Source organism: Pygocentrus nattereri, chromosome 8, assembly GCF_015220715.1.
Source record: "Pygocentrus nattereri isolate fPygNat1 chromosome 8, fPygNat1.pri, whole genome shotgun sequence".
NCBI classification, from domain to species: domain Eukaryota; kingdom Metazoa; phylum Chordata; class Actinopteri; order Characiformes; family Serrasalmidae; genus Pygocentrus; species Pygocentrus nattereri.
Window position 1 is genome coordinate 4,163,352 of NC_051218.1, and position 19,149 is coordinate 4,182,500.

At 40.6% G+C, this 19,149-nt stretch overlaps 1 protein-coding gene across 1 annotated transcript in view; it reads left to right on the forward strand.

Annotated features, from left to right (window-relative positions):
• ndrg4 (NDRG family member 4) overlaps nucleotides 1-19,149 on the forward strand; it is a 71,906-nt gene that overhangs the window by 35,631 nt on the left and 17,126 nt on the right. Inside the window, 8 exon segments of the mRNA XM_037540683.1 lie at nucleotides 8,487-8,592; nucleotides 14,754-14,874; nucleotides 14,976-15,038; nucleotides 16,626-16,686; nucleotides 16,884-17,027; nucleotides 17,487-17,590; nucleotides 18,455-18,511; nucleotides 18,629-18,680. Of these exon segments, the coding sequence (XP_037396580.1) occupies nucleotides 8,487-8,592; nucleotides 14,754-14,874; nucleotides 14,976-15,038; nucleotides 16,626-16,686; nucleotides 16,884-17,027; nucleotides 17,487-17,590; nucleotides 18,455-18,511; nucleotides 18,629-18,680 (708 nt within the window).

A 19,149-nucleotide genomic window follows, 5' to 3' on the forward strand; every position in this document is an offset into this window, starting at 1 on the left:
ATGGAAGGATGTAATTGTCCAAAATACTGTATCTTTTTATGCTGTAGCATTTACACCATTTACTGCAACTAAGAGGACCAAACCCTGAAAAACAGCCACAGCCCATTATCCTTCCTCCACCAAACTTTACTGTTCACATTGTGCATTCTGGTGTGTAACATTTTCCTGGACTTCACCAAACTCAGATTCATCCACCAGATTGCCAGACAGTGAACATGATTCATCACTCCTGAGAACGTTTCCACAGCTCCAGAGTCGGTGAGCTCCAACAGTTGCTTGGCACTGCACATAGTGATCTTAGCTTGTGGACAGCTGCTTGGCTATTGAAATGCATTTCATTGCAGAGTTCTTGTGCCAATATTGCTTCCAGAGCCGGTTTGGAGTGAATCAACAGCACTCTGCGGCCTCTCTCTGTACGTGGGCTACCGCTTCTTGGCTGAGCTGTTGTTGCTCCTAGATGCATCTGTTTCACAATAATAGCGCTTACAGTTGTCCAGGGCAGATCTAGCAGTACAGAATTTTTACCAACCGACTTGTGGCAGAGGTGGCATCCTATGACAGTGCCATATAGTGTTGCTTAAAGGTAAAGGAAATGCCTATGGTACCTAAAGGTAAAGGAAATGCCCACTGTTGTTGAACCAGTCTGACAGTCTGATGGCATTATGTGACTATGACATACGCTAAACTACAAAGTCCGTCATTTCGCCCTTAGAACATCACATGATACAACCTGATGTCAGAAAAAATTAAGGTCACCTGACACCAGTGGTGTCTCTGTCACAGAAAGCCTGGTGGGGCACAATAAACTGTAGGGGCAGCAGCCAACTCTTTTGAAACTACACACAAATCTGATGCAGACATAAATGCACTCTATCACTGAAATCACAGATTCACAAATTAGCATAATATGGTGCAGGAGAAGGGAATATGATTAATACGACAATGACATTAGATCTCACAAAACCTGATTATACAGCATTGCATTACTAATCCAGAGTTATCTAGCAGTAAACATTCACTATGTTCTATAACTCCACATCCAAAGGAATATCAGTTAGCCATGTTTTTCTTTTGAACCTCTCTGGACTGAAGGAGCAGTTTTTGTCCTTTCCAGACTGAATGACGTTGAAATCCTCTGGTTGGTCTGTCTCAAATGTTTAATGTCTAATATCTGCTCTAACGGCTGGTAACAAATGTATCTTTTATTACATTTTTCACTTGGCTCATTATATTGCCTTGCTATTATGAGTGGATGTCACAACTGATGAGGAACAATGGCATGCTGCGCAGCAACGCCCACACCGTAAACAATGTTACTAAAAGTCTGGATGTATGTAAATGTATTATTTTTATTGGCTGCTCTTGGCATGATGATATATATTAGTTGTTATACTGAATTATCAGTCATGTCATGCACTACTCCACAAGCCGGGCCCAACCGGCCCCTAATGTGTAATCGCCGCTGCCTGACAAAGCTGTTATCTCAACTTGACGAATGTGTTCTTTATGACAAATGATGCTTATTTGAATAAGGGTTTATAAATGCTTATTTATAAACTGATTATGATGATTATCCTCAGGTTTTGTACAGTAGTATATCATTAAAACTAATAACTGTCCCAGCCCCATCAACTCCATCCTGACTCTCTTATATAAAACACTTGGAGCGATCACTCTTTACCAAACAAACACACTGCATTATGTAACTGCAGTTCACTGATTTGCACTTTTCTGTGTGTGCAGGAATCTAAATGGCTTGGAACTAAGCTTGTGGGGGCGGGAGAGAGAGAGAGAGAGAGAGAGAGAGAGAGAGAGAGAGAGAGAGAGAGAGTGTGTTTATCAGAGATGTGTGAAATGTAACTCCTCTAATCGGTCTTTTTCTAAAAGCACAGAACGGCTGTCACACCAAAATCAGTCCATACTCAATATGTTCGCTGCTCATGATGAAAAATCAAATGTGTATTCAATTGAAACATTTAATCATAATTTAACTGACCTTGTCCATCTGCTTAGCATTCTTAAATTAATGTATTGCATCATTGGCATTGACAACTGCCTGTTCACTTACCATCTAATATACCAGCCCTTGACACGCACATTTACAGGATAATCAGTACTCTTCAGTTTATATCAACAGTTTTCTCTTTCACTTTACTTGCTTTTGGCAGTTATTGAGCTATGTAATACATTATATAGACAAAAGTATTGGACACACCTCCTAATTATTGATATCAGGTGTTTCAGCCACACCCATTGCTTACAGGTGGATCACCCAGCCTTGCAGTCTTGATAGACAAACACAGGCAGCAGAGTGTCACACTGATGAGCTCAGTGACTTTAAACATGGCACTGTCATAGGATGCCCCCTCTGCCACAAATCACTTTGTGAAGTTTCTGTCCTTCTGTATCTGCTTCAGACAACTGTAAGTGCTATTATTGTAAAATGGAAGCGTTTAGGAGGGACAACAGCTCAGCCAAGAAGCAGTAGATCATGCAAACTCACAGAGTGGGGCTGCTGAGTGCTGAAGCATCTATTCTCTGTTGAATCAATCACTAAAGAGTTTCAGATTGCCTCTGGCAGCAACATGAGCAAAAGATCTGCTTATTAGAAGCTTTACAAAATGACTTTCCATGGCTGAGCAGCTAAACACAAGCCTAAGATCAAAATGCACAATGGCAAATGTTGGAATAAGTGATGTGGAGCACCGCCACTGGACTCTGGAGAAGTGGAAACATATTCTGTGGAGTGGTGAATCACACTTCTCTATCCCTCAGTCTCATGGATGAGTCTTGGTTTGGTGAATGCCAGGAGAATGTTACCTGCCTGACTGCATTGTGCCAACTGTAAAGTTTGGTGGAGGAGGGATAATGATATGGGGTTGTTTTTCAGGAGTTGGCCTAGACCCCTTAATTCCTGTGAAGGGAAATCATAATGCTTCAACATTCTGGACAATTGTTCGCTTCCATTTTTGTGGGAACAGTTTGGGAAACAAACTTTTCTGTTCCAGCATGACTGAGCCTCAGCGCAAAAAGCGGCTCTGTAAAGGCTCGGCTTAGTGAGGTTGGTGTGGAAGAGCTTGACTGGCCCTCATTGAGCCCCGACCTCAACCCCATCCAACACCTTTTGGGTGCGCTAGAATGGAGATTGTGAGCCAGACCCTCTCGCCCAACATCAGTGCCTGACCTCATAAATGCTCTTCTGGACGAATGGGCAAAGATTCCCATAGACACTCTACAAAATCTTATAGAAAGCTTCCCAGAAGAGTAGAAGCTGTTAGAGCTGGGGAACCAACTTCATATTAATGCCTTTGGATTTAGAATGGGATGTCACAAAAGCTCCTGTGGGTGTCATGTGTCACTTTTGTCTATATAGTTTTTGTGGAGATGATGTAAAGTGTGAAGTAAGTAAATTCAGAGCATCACTGTTCTCAGTTTTAGCATTAGACACTTTCTCACACAGCTCACTCAGGAATCAGGGAGGTGTGTTTTCTACTGCAGCACCGTCCTCCTCCTAGTGGACATGTGGGGAAGCACGTAGCCTACTAACCGCAGTGCTGATCCGGTCACTGCAGGCAGCTGGCACAGGGACAGCAACACTGTCCCTATAGAACATAATTCACTTCACAAAGGGACATCCTGTTCTGATACTGAGATCCGTGTCTACTGATCTGAGAACAGCACATTTCATGTACAAAGGTCATTCTAAATGGTTTACATATGCAAGCATACAAACATAAATATAAATATACATAATAATAAAGGAATAAGACAGATAGATAAAAGGTGTGATGTGCTTCTGCTGAGAGATCAGTCAAAAGCAGAGAAGCAAAGAAGGGAGAAAAGAGTATGTTTAATCTGGACTTAGGATGGATGGAGTTGTACATCTGAGCTCATGTGGGAGAGCAAAGAGGACATTCATTATTTACCACTGCTATTACAGTTCTGTCTGAGATGTGGCCTGAAGTGCCTTAGACTGGATTGAGCTGGATCTAAAGGGGAATGTGAATGGACAATAGCGAGGGAGGTTTGTTGAGTGGGTTTGTAGGACAAGGACAGAACCACGTTCAACATCCCTGACCCAGAAACACTGAGAACACAGACCCAGTTAGAGAACAAAACAAACTCACAGTAGACACAACCAATTAGAGGCTGAGTTGATGACCAATTGGAGGGTGAATTACAGCCAGTAGGAGGCTGAGTTGATATTCAATAGAAGTCTGGGTTGATGTCCAATAGGAATATGAATTGACAGCCAATAGGTGTCTAAGCTGATACCCAATAGGATGTTGAGTTAATGGTCAAAAGGAGGTCGAATTAATGGCAAATAGGAAGCTGATCTGATGACAAGTGGGTCTCTGAATTACAGCTATTGGAGACTGAGTTAATGTCAAACAGACAGCTGCATTATAACCAAAAGGAGGGTGAGTTGCTGGCAAATAGAAAGCTTAATTGATGACCAATGGGAAGTTGAATCAGAGCCAAAAGGAAGCCGAGTTGAGGACGAATAAGAAGCCTAATTACAGGCAGTAGGAGGCTGAGTTGGTGGCTTTGTTAATGTGCAACATGAGGCTGAGTTGATGCAAATAGGAGGCTGAGGTGGCAACTAATGGGAGGCTGAATTACAACCAATTGGAGGCAAAACTGACATTAAATATATATGGCTAATATGAGGCTCAATAGAGACCTAATATGAGGCTGAGTTGACAAACAATAGACAGCTTAAATATTGGCTAATAAATGACTAATTGGAGGTGGAAATACAGCCAATAGGAGGCTGAGCTGAGGTGGTGACAAATAGGATGTTAAGTTGATGACAGATAGAAAGCTGAGGTAACAGTAAATTAGAGACTGAATGGGCAGCAAATAGGAAGTTGAGGTGATGCCAAATAGAAGGCTAAGCTGATGTCATATTAGAGGCTTAGTTGATAGCGAAAAAAGGAGGCTTAGTTGACAACTAACAGGAGGCTGAGTTGACAGCCAATAGTAGGCTTAGTTGATGGCAAACAGGAGGCTGAGTTGATGACTAATGGGAGGAGGAAATACAGCCAATGAGATGAGATGACATCAAATAGAATACTGAGTTGATGGCAAATATGATGCTGAGTTAGTAGGCTGGGATGATGGCCAATAGGAGGCAGAGCTGATGTTAAATAGGAAGCTGAGGTGATGGCGAATAGGAGGCTGAGGTGATGGCGAATAGGAGGCTGAGGTGACGGCAAATTGGAGGCTGAGGTGACATCAAGTATGAGGCCTAGGTGACATCAAGTATGAGGCCTAGGTGATGGCAAATTGGAGGCTGAGGTGACAGCAAATTGGAGGCTAAGGTGATGGCAAATTGGAGGTTGAGGTGACATCAAATAGGAAGCCTAGGTGATGGCAAATTGGAGGCCTAGGTGATGGCAAATTGGATGCTGAGGTGACAGCAAATCAGAGGCTGAGGTGACGGCAAATCGGAGGCTGAAGTAATGGTAAATTGGAGACAGTGTTAATGGCACATGAGTCTGAGATGACATCAAATAGGAGGCAGAGCTGACATTAAATAGGAGGCGGCATTAATGGCAACTTGGAAGCTGCACTCCTATTTAAGATATTGTTATACACTAGGTTATCAACATATTCCAAAATATAAGTGTTTTATTTTATAATACATATTTAATATATTTCTGGGTCAGCTGGAGGCTGCGTTGAAGGGCAAACTCAGGCTGATGAGGGCCAATGGAAAGCTGAGTTGTGGTGTAAGGGTGGGCTGGGGGGAGGGGCTTGAGGAGCTTAGCCCCCCGTAGCAGGAGGAGAAGAGACAAAGAATCTGCAGCCGTAGCAACAGCAGCATCAGCAGCATTTCTCTGCATTTGTCTGGATCCTAATCTGCCCGCCCAGCAAGGACCAGCACAGGTTGCGTCGTCTTGATCGCACTCTTCCTCAACACCCTCATTCTCTGAGCACGCACGCAGTCTAGAGCAGCCATGCCTGAGTGTTGGGATGGGGTGAGTGCCACTGGGCGGGGAGTTGTGTATGTGCGAGAATGCAGTGTCACTGTGTATATCTGTGCAAAGGGAGGGTCTCTGTTTTGCATAATTGTGAAATACAGGATTTGAATGTGCTTTTCATGCATCCGTGTGTGTTTAAATGTATATGTTTCATATTATTATATTTCTGCTCTGCAAAAAAGAATAGAATTAAGCCAATTTTATTACGCATTTATTATAACAGAAAAAAGAACATAACAAAAAGCACAGAATTAGAACCAGGTAGAAGAATATAACATAATAGGAGGCAGCCAGGGGGATCAAGAGCATATCTGTATCAGCAGTCCAACCAACGAAGGAGCAAGGATTTGACCTATTTCCTGTTAACAGTGTCATTGCATGACTTGCTTATAGGTGGAGAATTTTTGTTGCCATTGAATTCACATAAATATCCAATTTCGATTGTTTTAAATAGAAAAAGTAAAGATGCATGCTGTTGTTTTATTAAAATGGAAAGTTGAAATCACAAAATTTTCACCCAGAACTGGGAATTAACCCACTGCAGTGTGTGAGATGTGGGTGTGAGTGATGACAGCAGTCTGAAATGTGATGGAAATGAAATTACTCTGAAAACTGAAGAGTCACGTATGATATACAAACATGCTGAATTGGTGCAGAGTCACACACACACACACACACACACACACACACACACACACACACACACACACACACACACACACACACACTCATCATGAATCAGCTCAGACAAACAGACAGCCAAACAAACATCATAACATATTCATAAACATAAGTGTGCAGTGGTCAGGGCTGCTTATATTTGACTGTTTTGACCCAAGATATGTGTGTGTGTGTGTGTGTGTGTGTCAGAAATCTGCATTCAGGGACAAATGTATGACCTTGAGATTAATAGATTAATAAAGAAAGCGAATTACCCCAAGTGTGTATATATATATATATATATATATATATATTCATACATGTACAAAGAGACAGAGAGGGTATACATATATATCGCTGTTGTCGGACGAAAACCTTGTATCTCTAAAATTGTAACTTTACAGGAGAAGGAAAAAACATACTCTACTTTTAATGTAAGTCAATGGAACCAGACGTCTTTCCAAGTGATTTTGGGCTGTTTCTTAGGGTCAATTCATCATGAAATTTACACACAATGTAAACAATAATAGGTATTTTCAAATTAAGTCAAAAACTGAAAAAATGGACATACAAGGTTTTGTTCCAACAGCAGTGATATATATATATATATATATATATATATATATATACATATATACATATATATAATATTGTATGTTATTATTGCATATAGGTACATATTATTATCGCATAGTCATATCTTCATATGACATCATTCTAAAATGAGTAAACACATTTCTCAATGTTGTTGTGCTCAGTTTGACCCAGAAATAATATCAGTGTTCGTACCCAACACATGGTGAAATAAAGACACCCTGGGGTTTGTCTCCTGAGCACACCTGCGCCAGGGTTTACACTGTGTCTGTGTGTATGTGTGTGTGTCTGCTGCATGCTCTGTAAAGCTTCTGACAGGCGTAATCCTGCAGCAGAGCGAAAACATCACGCATGCTGAATGTTGCATGTAAGATGTAGGTCAGTGCGGATTTGAGACGAAACAAGAAAAAACACCCAGCAAAACTGTGCCAACTGCTGTACAGGGCAGAGAGAGCGTCCTGCTCGTTAATGAACTAGGGATTAATTAGTCTAATTTGATTTCAGAGTAGGGTATTTATATACTATTCATAATTATGTATTTATAATATTCTGTTTCAAATCCTTTGAGCTAAGTTTCTATGCAATGCACTTCTAACAATTTCCTTAGAGAGCACAGTAAACACTACATTTAGATTTTGACAAAGTAACATGAATACATGTATAATTATATATATATATATATATATATATATATATATATATATATATATATAAATATATTTGGACTTCCACAATATGCACTGTGACCGGTGGTGTTAAAATATTTGCATATGACTGTAGGTATCTTCATTTTATTTTTATTTATCTATTTGAAAACACCAGGTGCATTTTTATGTGCACGTTTCATGATTGATACTTCCATATAAAGTTATAGAGAATAAAGACATGGCTTAGTATAATTTGTGAAATATGCTGTGTACATACAAAGGAAATGACATCCAAGGTTTAAAACAATGACCCAGATTGATGGATATTTTTGGTTGTCCAGCTGTATGTTAGTCCATGTCTATATTTAAATGTCTTCATGTTTGAGGATTCTGTCAGTAAAAGTCACAGCTGACCACAGGCTTCTGCTCTTATTCAGTGTTTCTGGGTCTGTTTACAGTTTTACCACATAATGGCAAAGACCTGGATATAAAGCAGGAGAAACTGATCCTGCATCGGCACAGCTGTTCGAACCCCCTCTGTGGATTATGAACAGCGAATTTTTGTGATGATTAAAATGTTTATGTATGTATGTTACAGGAACATGACATTGACACTCCCTATGGGATGCTCCATGTGGTGATCCGCGGAGCTCCGAAGGGCAACAAGCCTGCAATCCTCACCTACCATGACGTGGGACTCAACCGTAAGTGTCTTCATATATTTAATGCAGTATATACATATATATAGATAACACATGGAATGTTTTATTATTGCATACGGATATTTACATATACATTATAAATATATATGGGATGTACCATAACATGTAGGTACTTACATAAATGTAATACTGTGGCATTGGTATAGATGGAGGTGCAGAAGATGCCATTATTTCTGCCACATGTTATTCCACCGGCATGAGTACCTGGAATCCTTCCAGGGCTAGGCACAGCATGGTGATGGCCACTGTCCAGCCATAATGCTGGGCAGCCATTTGTATTGCACAGTAGGGCTCCCATGTGCCTTTACAATTACAGTGCAGTAGGCATACTTCTCTTCTTCTTCGCTGCCCATCTGTAAGTTCACTGAAGTGCCATTCCACTTCTTGCCACCTGACAGCACTATCCCACTTCTGATACCACTGTAGTGTTGGTGCAAAAGAGAGAGGAAATGAGGAATGACAAGGAAAGAGGAGTCAGAGACAATGAGTGTGAGATGGAAAGAGGAGAAGAGAGGGAGAACACAGAGGAAGAAAGAGATGAAGTGGGTGAGAGAATGACAGATTAGAAAGGAGGAAGAAATAGTGAGTGAGGAGGGGAGGAGAGATAGTAAAAGAGAAAAAGAGAGAAGAAACAGAAATAGAGAAAGAGAAGAATAGAAGGAGAGAAATTGAACGTTCTAGAGAAAGAGATACCAACTACCTTTTATGTAATTTTTTAATGCCAACTTTTCTCTCACTTGCTTCTCTTCCTCTTTGCTGCCTGCCTTAAGATCACTGAAGTGCCATTCCACTTCTTGCCTCCTGGAAGCTCTTTCCCACTTCTGACACCATTGTAGCATTTGTGAAAAAGGAGATAGGCCATTATTTTTGCTATTTTTTTTCATTTACACAAGCAGAAAAGGCACATTGGTACATATTACAATTTTATATATATATATATATATATATATATATATATATATATATATATATATATATATATATATATATATAAATATGACTTCTTGATAAAGTGAAAAATTTATGTATGTTTCTGGCACTCTTCAAGACCATCTGTCTCCTGTAGCACCTCAGTGAAGATAATAGACTAGCTGCGTATGTGTGAGTCCTTTGTGTATATTTATAGAGTTCTCAGCTCAGGATGAGCGGCGCTCATATCTTTGCATGGAGGTGCTAATTGGATAACGAATTATGTTATCATTGTACTACTTTAGTAAAAAATAAAAAAGCCAGCTGACTTCAGTTCTTCTCTTGTAAATATTAGAAAGATTATATAAAACAATCATCAGAAAACAAGTCATTGCATAAGCCCCAGTTATCCATTAATGGGGAGGATTAGAGTTATGAAAGGATTTTTTTTGGTCAACTGATTTAGAGAGTATTTTTTGCTTTGGATTGCAGCGTGATGCAGTGAGTACCTTCAGGCTCTTTAATGCCCCAGTACACCAAAAAATAAAAGCTGTTGAAATAAGTAGATTGAAATGTGGAGATGGTTTCCATATGAATAAAAAATATTTTATCAACACAGTTATTACCAAAGCAAGTAAAGTGCTAAAGTCTCATTTTTGTCATTCATATAGGGCGATTGGAGTATCATTTCACTGCTGTCGGAAGAAAACCTTGTATGTCCAAAATGGTAACTTTACAGGAGAAGGAAAAAACATGCTTTACTTTTAATGTAAGTCAATGAAACCAGAATATTTGCAAGCCATTTTGGGTCTGTTCTTTTAGTCCATAGTCCACAAAAATGGAAAAACAAGGAGAACCGAGGTTTTGTTCTGACAACAGAAATCATCCAAAATTTCTTGAACAACAATCTTTAACATTAACTTCCATGACAAGTAAACAAGGTTTCTTCCTTTTTCTGAAAAATTCCCGTTTTGGAGATCCATAATTTTGTTCCAGCAGTGACGATGTGCAGAAAAACATTTGAATACATCTGTAGATGTACAGTTGGATGCAAACATTTATGTGTTCCTGATCAAATGATACACGTCCTCTACAGAGAACACTCTTCTGCACATTTTAATGCACAGTTACTGTTTATTTGCTGAATTTAATGTAATGAGGGGAAAAAAGTAAGCCTGTGCAATATTATGGCATATTCTATACTGTGTCATCAGTACAGAGTAGGAAACAGGAGAGGCCATTATTCTGCTGTGAGTACTGCTTTTTTATTGAAACACCAGCAAAAAGACAGGAATGAAACGTAGTCATGGAGCAGGCAGGTCACCTCCAGCCATACAGTTCCGCTCTGCGGTAAACACAGCCCACTCTGACTAAACCTGACACAGAATAATACATTAAACACATACATATACCTTTAAATTAACAAACGACTACATATAGGTCACTTTTTATGTGGAGTACGCTCCACCCATAAGCCTCTTTGCATGGCCCTCTGCATGGCCACGCACCCTGAGCCTCGCATGTGGCCAGCAGTAGGACACTACCTCTTTTTTCATGTTTTATTTTCCCTCAATATGTATTTTTTCCTCAATAAAGTAAACAAATAAATAGAAATTGTGCAGTAAAATTGCTAGAAAATGCCATAATTTTGTTCTCTGTACATGATATACTGTATTTACTAGCAGTCTACATATACATTGTGGTGCATTTGAAATCTTTTAGCTCAGTGTGTCTCAGAGGTCACATCTGTGTGCGTGTGTGTGTGTGTGTGTGTGTGTGTGTGAACTTCACACACACTCGACCTTCAAACAGCCACATCCGTCTGTCTAACAGCATCTAATTACTGCTCTCCTTCAGCTGCTGCATCACTCTATCATCGATAGAGAGCGAGAGAGAGAGAGAGAGAGAGAAAGGAATGAAGCTCTGCTCAGCTCTCTATATCATCCTCTTATTTTCCATTTTCCTCTCCTCCTTAATCCATTCCTCTACTTCTCCCTCTATCCATATTTCCTTTCACTAATCCTGCAGCATGCTGAGAGAGAGAGAGAGAGAGAGAGAGAGAGAGGAGTGTAGGGCAGAAAAACATCCATATCATGTGACTCATGTTGGCGAGGGTCAGCACTGCGGAGTCTATATATATGTATGTATATATTTATACATATCTTTCATTCTTTCTCTTTTTCTACATTGCTCGCTCTCTCTTTTTCTCTCTCTCTCTCTCCCTCCATTGCTCTCTCTCTCCATTGCTCTCTCTCTCTCTCTATTGCGGTCTTCTCAGCTGCAGATGTTCACATTAGTATTCTCAGCAAGACTTAAAGTCACCTGACTCAGAGAGAGAGGGAGAGAGAGAGAGAGAGAGAGATGGAGATAGGAAAATAGGGAGAAGGCAGAAAATGGAAGAGAAAGATGAAGTGGTTGAGATAATAACAGGGCGAAAGAGGAGAAAGAGAGAGTGTGGAAGAAAGAGGGGAAGAAAAAAGCCAGTGAGGAAGGGAGGAGAGAGAAATGGTGATGGAGAGAAAGACAGAAGGAAAGGGGTGAGATGGAGAAATAGGGAGGAAGAGGAAGGAGAGAGGGAAGTGGAAAGAGAAAGAGGAGAACAAGAGAGAACAGAGAATGAGAGAGATATGGGGAAAAAGGAGAAAGAAAGGAAGAGGGAAAGAAGAGAGTGAGAGAAACAGAAAGAGGAGAAAGAAAGAGAGAGAGAGAGAGAGAGAGAGAGAGAGAGAGAGTGGTAGATGGAGGAGGGCAGGGCTGCCTTGTATACAGAGTGGCGAGTGATGGAGGGAGGGTGGAAGAGGGTCAGTTTGCCGGAGGCCTGCAGGGGTGGGCTGATGAGTCACTCTTCAGTGCGGAGCCTTTTGGACGGACGGTGTGTTTGTGTGGGCATAGTGACCCAGGACCCTCTGAGCCCCTCTGCGCTTTTACAGCGCTGGTGTGTGTGTGTGTGTGTGTGTGTCTCATTAAACTCAGTGATTTGCTCGTGGACACAGTGGCGGTTTGTTGATGTGATGTGATGTGATGTGATGTGATGGCTCAGTATGAAGTGAGTCGTTAGTCTCGCTTCAGTTATTTGAGATTCTGGAACAGGACGTAAACAGGCCATCGGCTCCAGAGGGACGAGTTCCACCCTTTACTCTTCCTTTCTTTTATAACCAGCCATTAATGAAAGTTGGACTATTCGGGCCAGCTCATAGTCTTGGACCGATAATAAATATTATCGAACACAGAAAAAATGCAATTAGGAATACCGCTTACAATAGGACGAACCTTTAATGTGTTAATGAAAGGTTTAAAGTTGGTTCATTTAAGGTTATTAATTATGTTTAAACACTTGGAAATCATTAATAAGTGTTTGTAACACAAATAAAAGAGGCAACAGATCTGTTATGTTGGCAGAACATGAATATCTGATGATTCATGGTAATAAGCAACCAGGTTTAACAGTACAGATGAATGTGGGCTCACTATTTGGCAAGCAGCAGGTCACGGTTCCAATGTCATAATGTTACAATGTGTTAGAGTAGCTTATGAATATTTTTTAATGTTTATAACCCAATTATGAACAAATTTTAAACCATCCACAAACCCTTTATGAGGATAGACGTATTGGTGCCTAATTAAGTACTGATATTATGTGAATTACCATTCTTTTGCTCTCTTTCACTTTCTAATTTTTTGTTGGTTAACAATGTAGAAAAAGTTATTCCTGGTGTCAGCAAGCCAAATGTTGAGAAGAGTGATTTTCAATAAATATTCAGGCCCATTGGGAGCCACAGCATTCCATGTCCATTTTATTGAAGCAACATTTCACCATCCTGGTTGTAAATGTGTCTCAGTGTGTGCTAATGTACTAGTATAGACTAAAAAATATAACATAAATGAAAATTCAGAATTTGCTCTGCTTTAAGCTTTAACTCAGCTATAGCTGCTTTTCTAGCATCTCCAGCAGGAAACTTTTCTGCAAAAATATAAAAATTTCTTGTAAAATGTCTCTCAAGTTTGACTTTTTACAAAGCTAAGGTTAGTTTCTCATTCGCCAGCTTATTCTTTGAATTTCCCGTTCCACCTTAAATGGTGCCTGAGGTGCCAGAATGTAGTTAACTATGTAGCTAACTGTTGTACCATTTAAGGTGGAATGGGAAAATTCAAACGAGAAGCTGACGAACGATAAGCTGACTTCAGCTTTATAGTTCCTTGATACAGATTAAACGTACCAGCTGGAATGATTATAAATGCAAATGAGTCCATTTGTCTCCAAATTATCAGTGTTCATCTTAAATCTCTCTCTTTGCCGTGTCGTTAGCTACTAGCTAGGCGAGACTGTTGTCTGTGTTGCTATGGGGACCAACAGTCTGTGCTGATCTTCAGGGTTAAAGGGTGAATTAGCAGTTCTACATTAACTCCAGCATTTAAGACCATTTATTGTTAAACTGAACGATGAACGATCAGCAGAGCTTTATTTTACTGTAAAGGAGGATTTATACAAACAGAACATCAACTAATAAAGTAATCATATATACTTTAAATGCACCAACGCATTAGTTTGGATTACAGCCACACGAAAACGGAGAATCACTTGATGTTAACAGTGCCATCTGTGCAGAACACTGTTGTCATTATGAATTATTAAGAAATATTACAAGCCAACCCAGGCTATTAGGAATAAGCTATATAGCCCAAAGTATGTGGACACCTAAGTGTTTCCTCTGCTGCACAATGTGCTTTACTCCACTCTAGCTGATGCTCAGCATTGTGCATGACCATTGTGCAGCTGCTGTGGTTGCCATGGTAACACCATCCATGAATCTCCACATAAACAGGACTGTTTGTGCTGACATTGCTTCCAGGTACAGTTTGGAGCCAATCAGTCACTGATCCAATCTGAAATAGCCAAAGGTTTAGAAAGGGTGACCATGTGCTTTTGACGTACTTACACATGCTTGTTTACTTTTTACCATATGAGTAATGGATTCAATTCAGTTAAATGAAATTATGTCATATTAATGATGCTAAAAAAATATTTGTAACAAATATATATTATTAATATTAAAATGTAAAAAGTGTTGCTATTATAATGACTATAACAAAATGTTTGCTACAAAGGATTAAAGTTAGTAAAGTTGAAGATTTCTCTTCCATAGTCTGCTGGTTAGATAAACATGTATTCTATTTCTTTCTTTCTCTCTCTCTCTCTCTGTCTCTCTCTCTCTCTCTCTCTCTCTCTCATGCAGATAAGTTGTGCTTCAACACTCTTTTCCATAATGAGGACATGCGTGAAATCACTAAGCACTTTGTAGTTTGCCATGTTGATGCACCGGGCCAGCATATTGGAGCTCCTCAGTTGCCACCAGGGTATGAACATACAAAAAACATACAGTGATGTAAGGGTTGTATATATACTGGGTTGTTCTACCTTCTTTGCTCTCATTCTGATTTCCTTTACCCATCTGAAGGTATCAGTATCCCACCATGGACCAGCTGGCAGGTATGCTGCCCAGCGTTGTGCAGCACTTTGGGTGAGTGTGACTATAGTAACATAGACTGGGATAGTGTGATTACATTAGCATAGTTTAGAGTAGGTCAGTATGCTTAGATCAGACTTGGTGAGTATGGTTAGATTAGAGTGGGTGTTAATGTGTACTTTTTAAGTATGGTTAGATTAGAGTGGGTGAGTACGGTTAGATTAGAGAGAGTGAGTATGGTTAGATTAGAGAGAGTGAGTATGGTTAGATTAGAGAGGGTAAGTGGTTAGATTAGAGTGGGTGTTAATGTGTACTTTTTAAGTATGGTTAGATTAGAGTGGGTGAGTATGGTTAGATTAGAGTGGGTGAGCCTGGTTAGATTAGAGAGAGTGAGTATGGTTAGATTAGAGAGGGTAAGTGGTTAGATTAGAGTGGGTGAGTACGGTTAGATTAGAGAGAGTGAGTATGGTTAGATTAGAGAGGGTAAGTGGTTAGATTAGAGTGGGTGAGTACGGTTAGATTAGAGAGAGTGAGTATGGTTAGGTTAGAGAGGGTGAGTATGGTTAGATTAGAGTGGGTGAGCCTGGTTAGATTAGAGTGGGTGAGTAAGGTTAGATTAGAGAGGGTGAGTATGGTTAGATTAGAGTGGGTGAGCCTGGTTAGATTAGAGTGGGTGAGTAAGGTTAGATTAGAGAGGGTGAGTATGGTTAGGTTAGAGCGGGTGAGTATGGTTAGATTAGAGAGGGTAAGTGGTTAGATTAGAGTGGGTGAGTATGGTTAGATTAAAGTGGGTGAGCCTGGTTAGATTAGAGTGGGTGAGTATGGTTAGATTAGAGTGGGTGAGTATTGTTATATTAAAGTGGGTGAGCCTGGTTAGATTAGAGTGGGTGAGTATTGTTAGATTAAAGTGGGTGAGCCTGGTTAGATTAGAGTGGGTGAGTAAGGTTAGATTAGAGAGGGTGAGTATGGTTAGATTAGAGAGGGTAAGTGGTTAGATTAGAGTGGGTGAGTATGGTCAGATTAAAGTGGGTGAGTATGGTTAGATTAGAGAGCGTGAGTAAGGTTAGATTAGAGAGGGTGAGTATGGTTAGATTAGAGAGGGTGAGTATGGTTAGGTTAGAGAGGGTGAGTATGGTTAGATTAGAGTGGGTGAGTATGGTTAGAGTGGGTGAGTATAGTTAGGTTAGAGTGGGTCAGTATGGGTAGATTGAAGTTAGATTAGAGAGGGTGAGTAGGGTTAGATTAGAGTGGGTGAAGATGGTTAGAGTGGGTGAGTATTGTAAGATCAGAGTGGGTGAGTATTGTAAGATCAGAGTGGGTGAGTATGGTTAGATTAGAGAGAGTGAGTATGGTTAGATTAGAGTGGGTGAGTATGGTTAGATTAGAGTGGGTGAGTATGGTTAGAGTGGGTGAGTATAGTTAGGTTAGAGTGGGTCAGTATGGGCAGATTGAAGTGGGTAAAGTTAGATTAGAGAGGGTGAGTAGGGTTAGATTAGAGTGGGTGAAGATGGTTAGAGTGGGTGAGTATCGTAAGATCAGAGTGGGTGAGTATGGTTAGATTAAAGTGGGTGAGTATGGTTAAATTATTAAATACCAGAGCACTATCTCATCTAAAGCAATATTTTTATTCTCCATGACCAGATTTAAGAGCATTGTGGGAATTGGAGTTGGGGCCGGTGCCTACATCCTCGCCAAATTCGCTGTAAGTGTCTTAGTGTCTTAGTTATAATAACAAGTCTGTGTATTGATATCACTGCATTTTGAAGACAGCCTGAAGCACTGATGCTAAACATGCTCTCTTTCTCTCTCTCTCTGTCTGTTTCTCTCTGCCTCTGTCTTTCTTTCTCTCTTTCTCTCTCTCTCTCTCTCTCTCTCTCTCTCTCTCTCTCTCTCTGTCAGTTGATCTTCCCTGATCTGGTGGAGGGTCTCGTCCTGCTCAATATTGATCCCAATGGGAAGGGCTGGATCGACTGGGCCGCCACTAAACTGTCTGGACTGACCAGCACTTTGCCAGACATGGTCCTACCACACCTCTTCAGCCAGGTGAGCAAATATGAACCAGCATTCTATAATTAATTCATGAATTAATTGACTAATTAGCTACAACAATAACATCAACAATAATAATAACAATAATAATGCATTTATTCTAATTATTAATTAGCTTTGGACTGATTTTGCCCCAATTATTTATATTGCTGCTTTACTGCAAACTATATTGCATATTTATTTGAGGTGAGGTCAAAAACTACTATAGTGGAAATAAAACAGAATGAATTAAATGGATTAATCTAATCCAATCTAAAAAAAAAACTCTCAAATGAGGCATTTTCAGCCGAGGTACAGAAGATTAGTATGCTTGGTTTAACTAATAAATGAGGTGCATGATAATGATTACTGGATGAGTTGATGCTGAAGTAGAGGAAACACAGGACTACAGCTGGAGCACACGCTTCATCCAGCTATGATATACAATGTTCCTTGTTGCACTGTTAACTGCAGGAGGAGCTGATGAACAACACAGAGCTGGTGCAGAGCTACCGCCAGCAGATCAACAACACCATCAACCAGTTCAACCTGCAGCTCTTCTGGAACATGTACAACAGGTAAGTAACAGCACCAGTGCAGACACATCTTCCAGAAACAGTATAAACTCGCATTAATATATTATATACTGTGTTGCTTAATGCACCAATCAGGCATAACATTCTGACCACCTCCTCGTTTCTTCGCTCACTGTCCATCTTATCAGCTCCACTTACTGTATAGCTGCACTCTGTAGTTCAACAGTTACAGACTGTAGTCCATCTGTTTCTCTGATACTTTGTTAGCCCCCTTTTACCCTGTTCTTCAGTGGTCAGGACCCCCATGGACCCTCACAGTGTAGGTACTAATTAGGTGGTGGATCATTCTCAGTACTGCAGTAGCACTGACGTGGTGGTGGTGTGTTAGTGTGTGCGGTGCTGGTCTGTGTGGATCAGACACAGCAGTGCTGCTGGAGTTTTTAAACACCTCAGTGTCACTGCTGGACTTAGATGAGTCCACCAACCAAAAATATCCAGCCAGCAGCGTCCTGTGGGCAGCGTCCTGTGGGCAGCGTCCTGTGACCAAGGATGACGAGAGGATGACCAACACAAACTGTGCAGCAGCAGATGAGCTATCATCTCTGACTTTACATCTAAAAGGTGGGCTGACAAGGTAGGAGTGTCTACTAGAGTGGACAGTGAGTGGACACAGTGTTTAAAACTCCAGCAGCACTGCTGCGTCTGATGCACTCGTACCAGCACAACACACACTAACACACCACTGCTGAGAATGCTCCACCACCCAAATGTAGAACTACAAAGTGCAATGGCTGTAGAAATGAGGAGGTGGTCATGATGTTATGCCTGATTGGTGTATTCATTGGTCACTCATCTGTTGGTTAGAAAGCATTAACTGCTACGAGTTTTCTGTGCTTTATGTTGTAGTCGTAGAGATTTGGAGATGAACCGCAGTGGGACTGTGCTCAACGCCAAGACCCTGAGGTGTGTTTCACACCTCTATGTGTGTATGTGTGTGTGTGTGTGTGTTCTGTACAGCCAGATAGATAAACTCTACAGTGTGTCAGTGTGGATGTAACTGATGTGTCGTGTGTCCTGCAGGTGCCCAGTAATGCTGGTTGTTGGTGATAATGCTCCAGCAGAGGAGGGCGTGGTGAGTCTCTCAGGTTTTACTCTAATACTCCTCCAATCATTGCTTCTGCTGTTGGTCCTCACCAGTGGGCGTTGGGTGGGGCTGTGTTTGGGATTAGGCCTACCCTCTTTTATCACTACCTCCACCCATAATCACGGCTCAGATTTACTTTCATAACACGTCGTACATCTTTACACATTAATGTGGTACGCACAGACTCAAAAAGAAGGTCCGGCTGGGTGAATAGGTCTCACAAGATCTCAAAATCAACAGTATACTGATGAAGACGTGGTGACAATAGTAGATTATTCACTCTCATCCATGAAAGATGTGTCCTTCACCAAATTGTGACTCATCTGAGAGAGAGAGAGAGAGAGAGAGAGAGAGAGAGAGCTGTAAAATTTTATGAATAAATGACCAAAACATTGGCTTATTTTAAGCATGAAATTGGAGTCACATCATTAGATAAATACAGTCATCCAACTCTGAA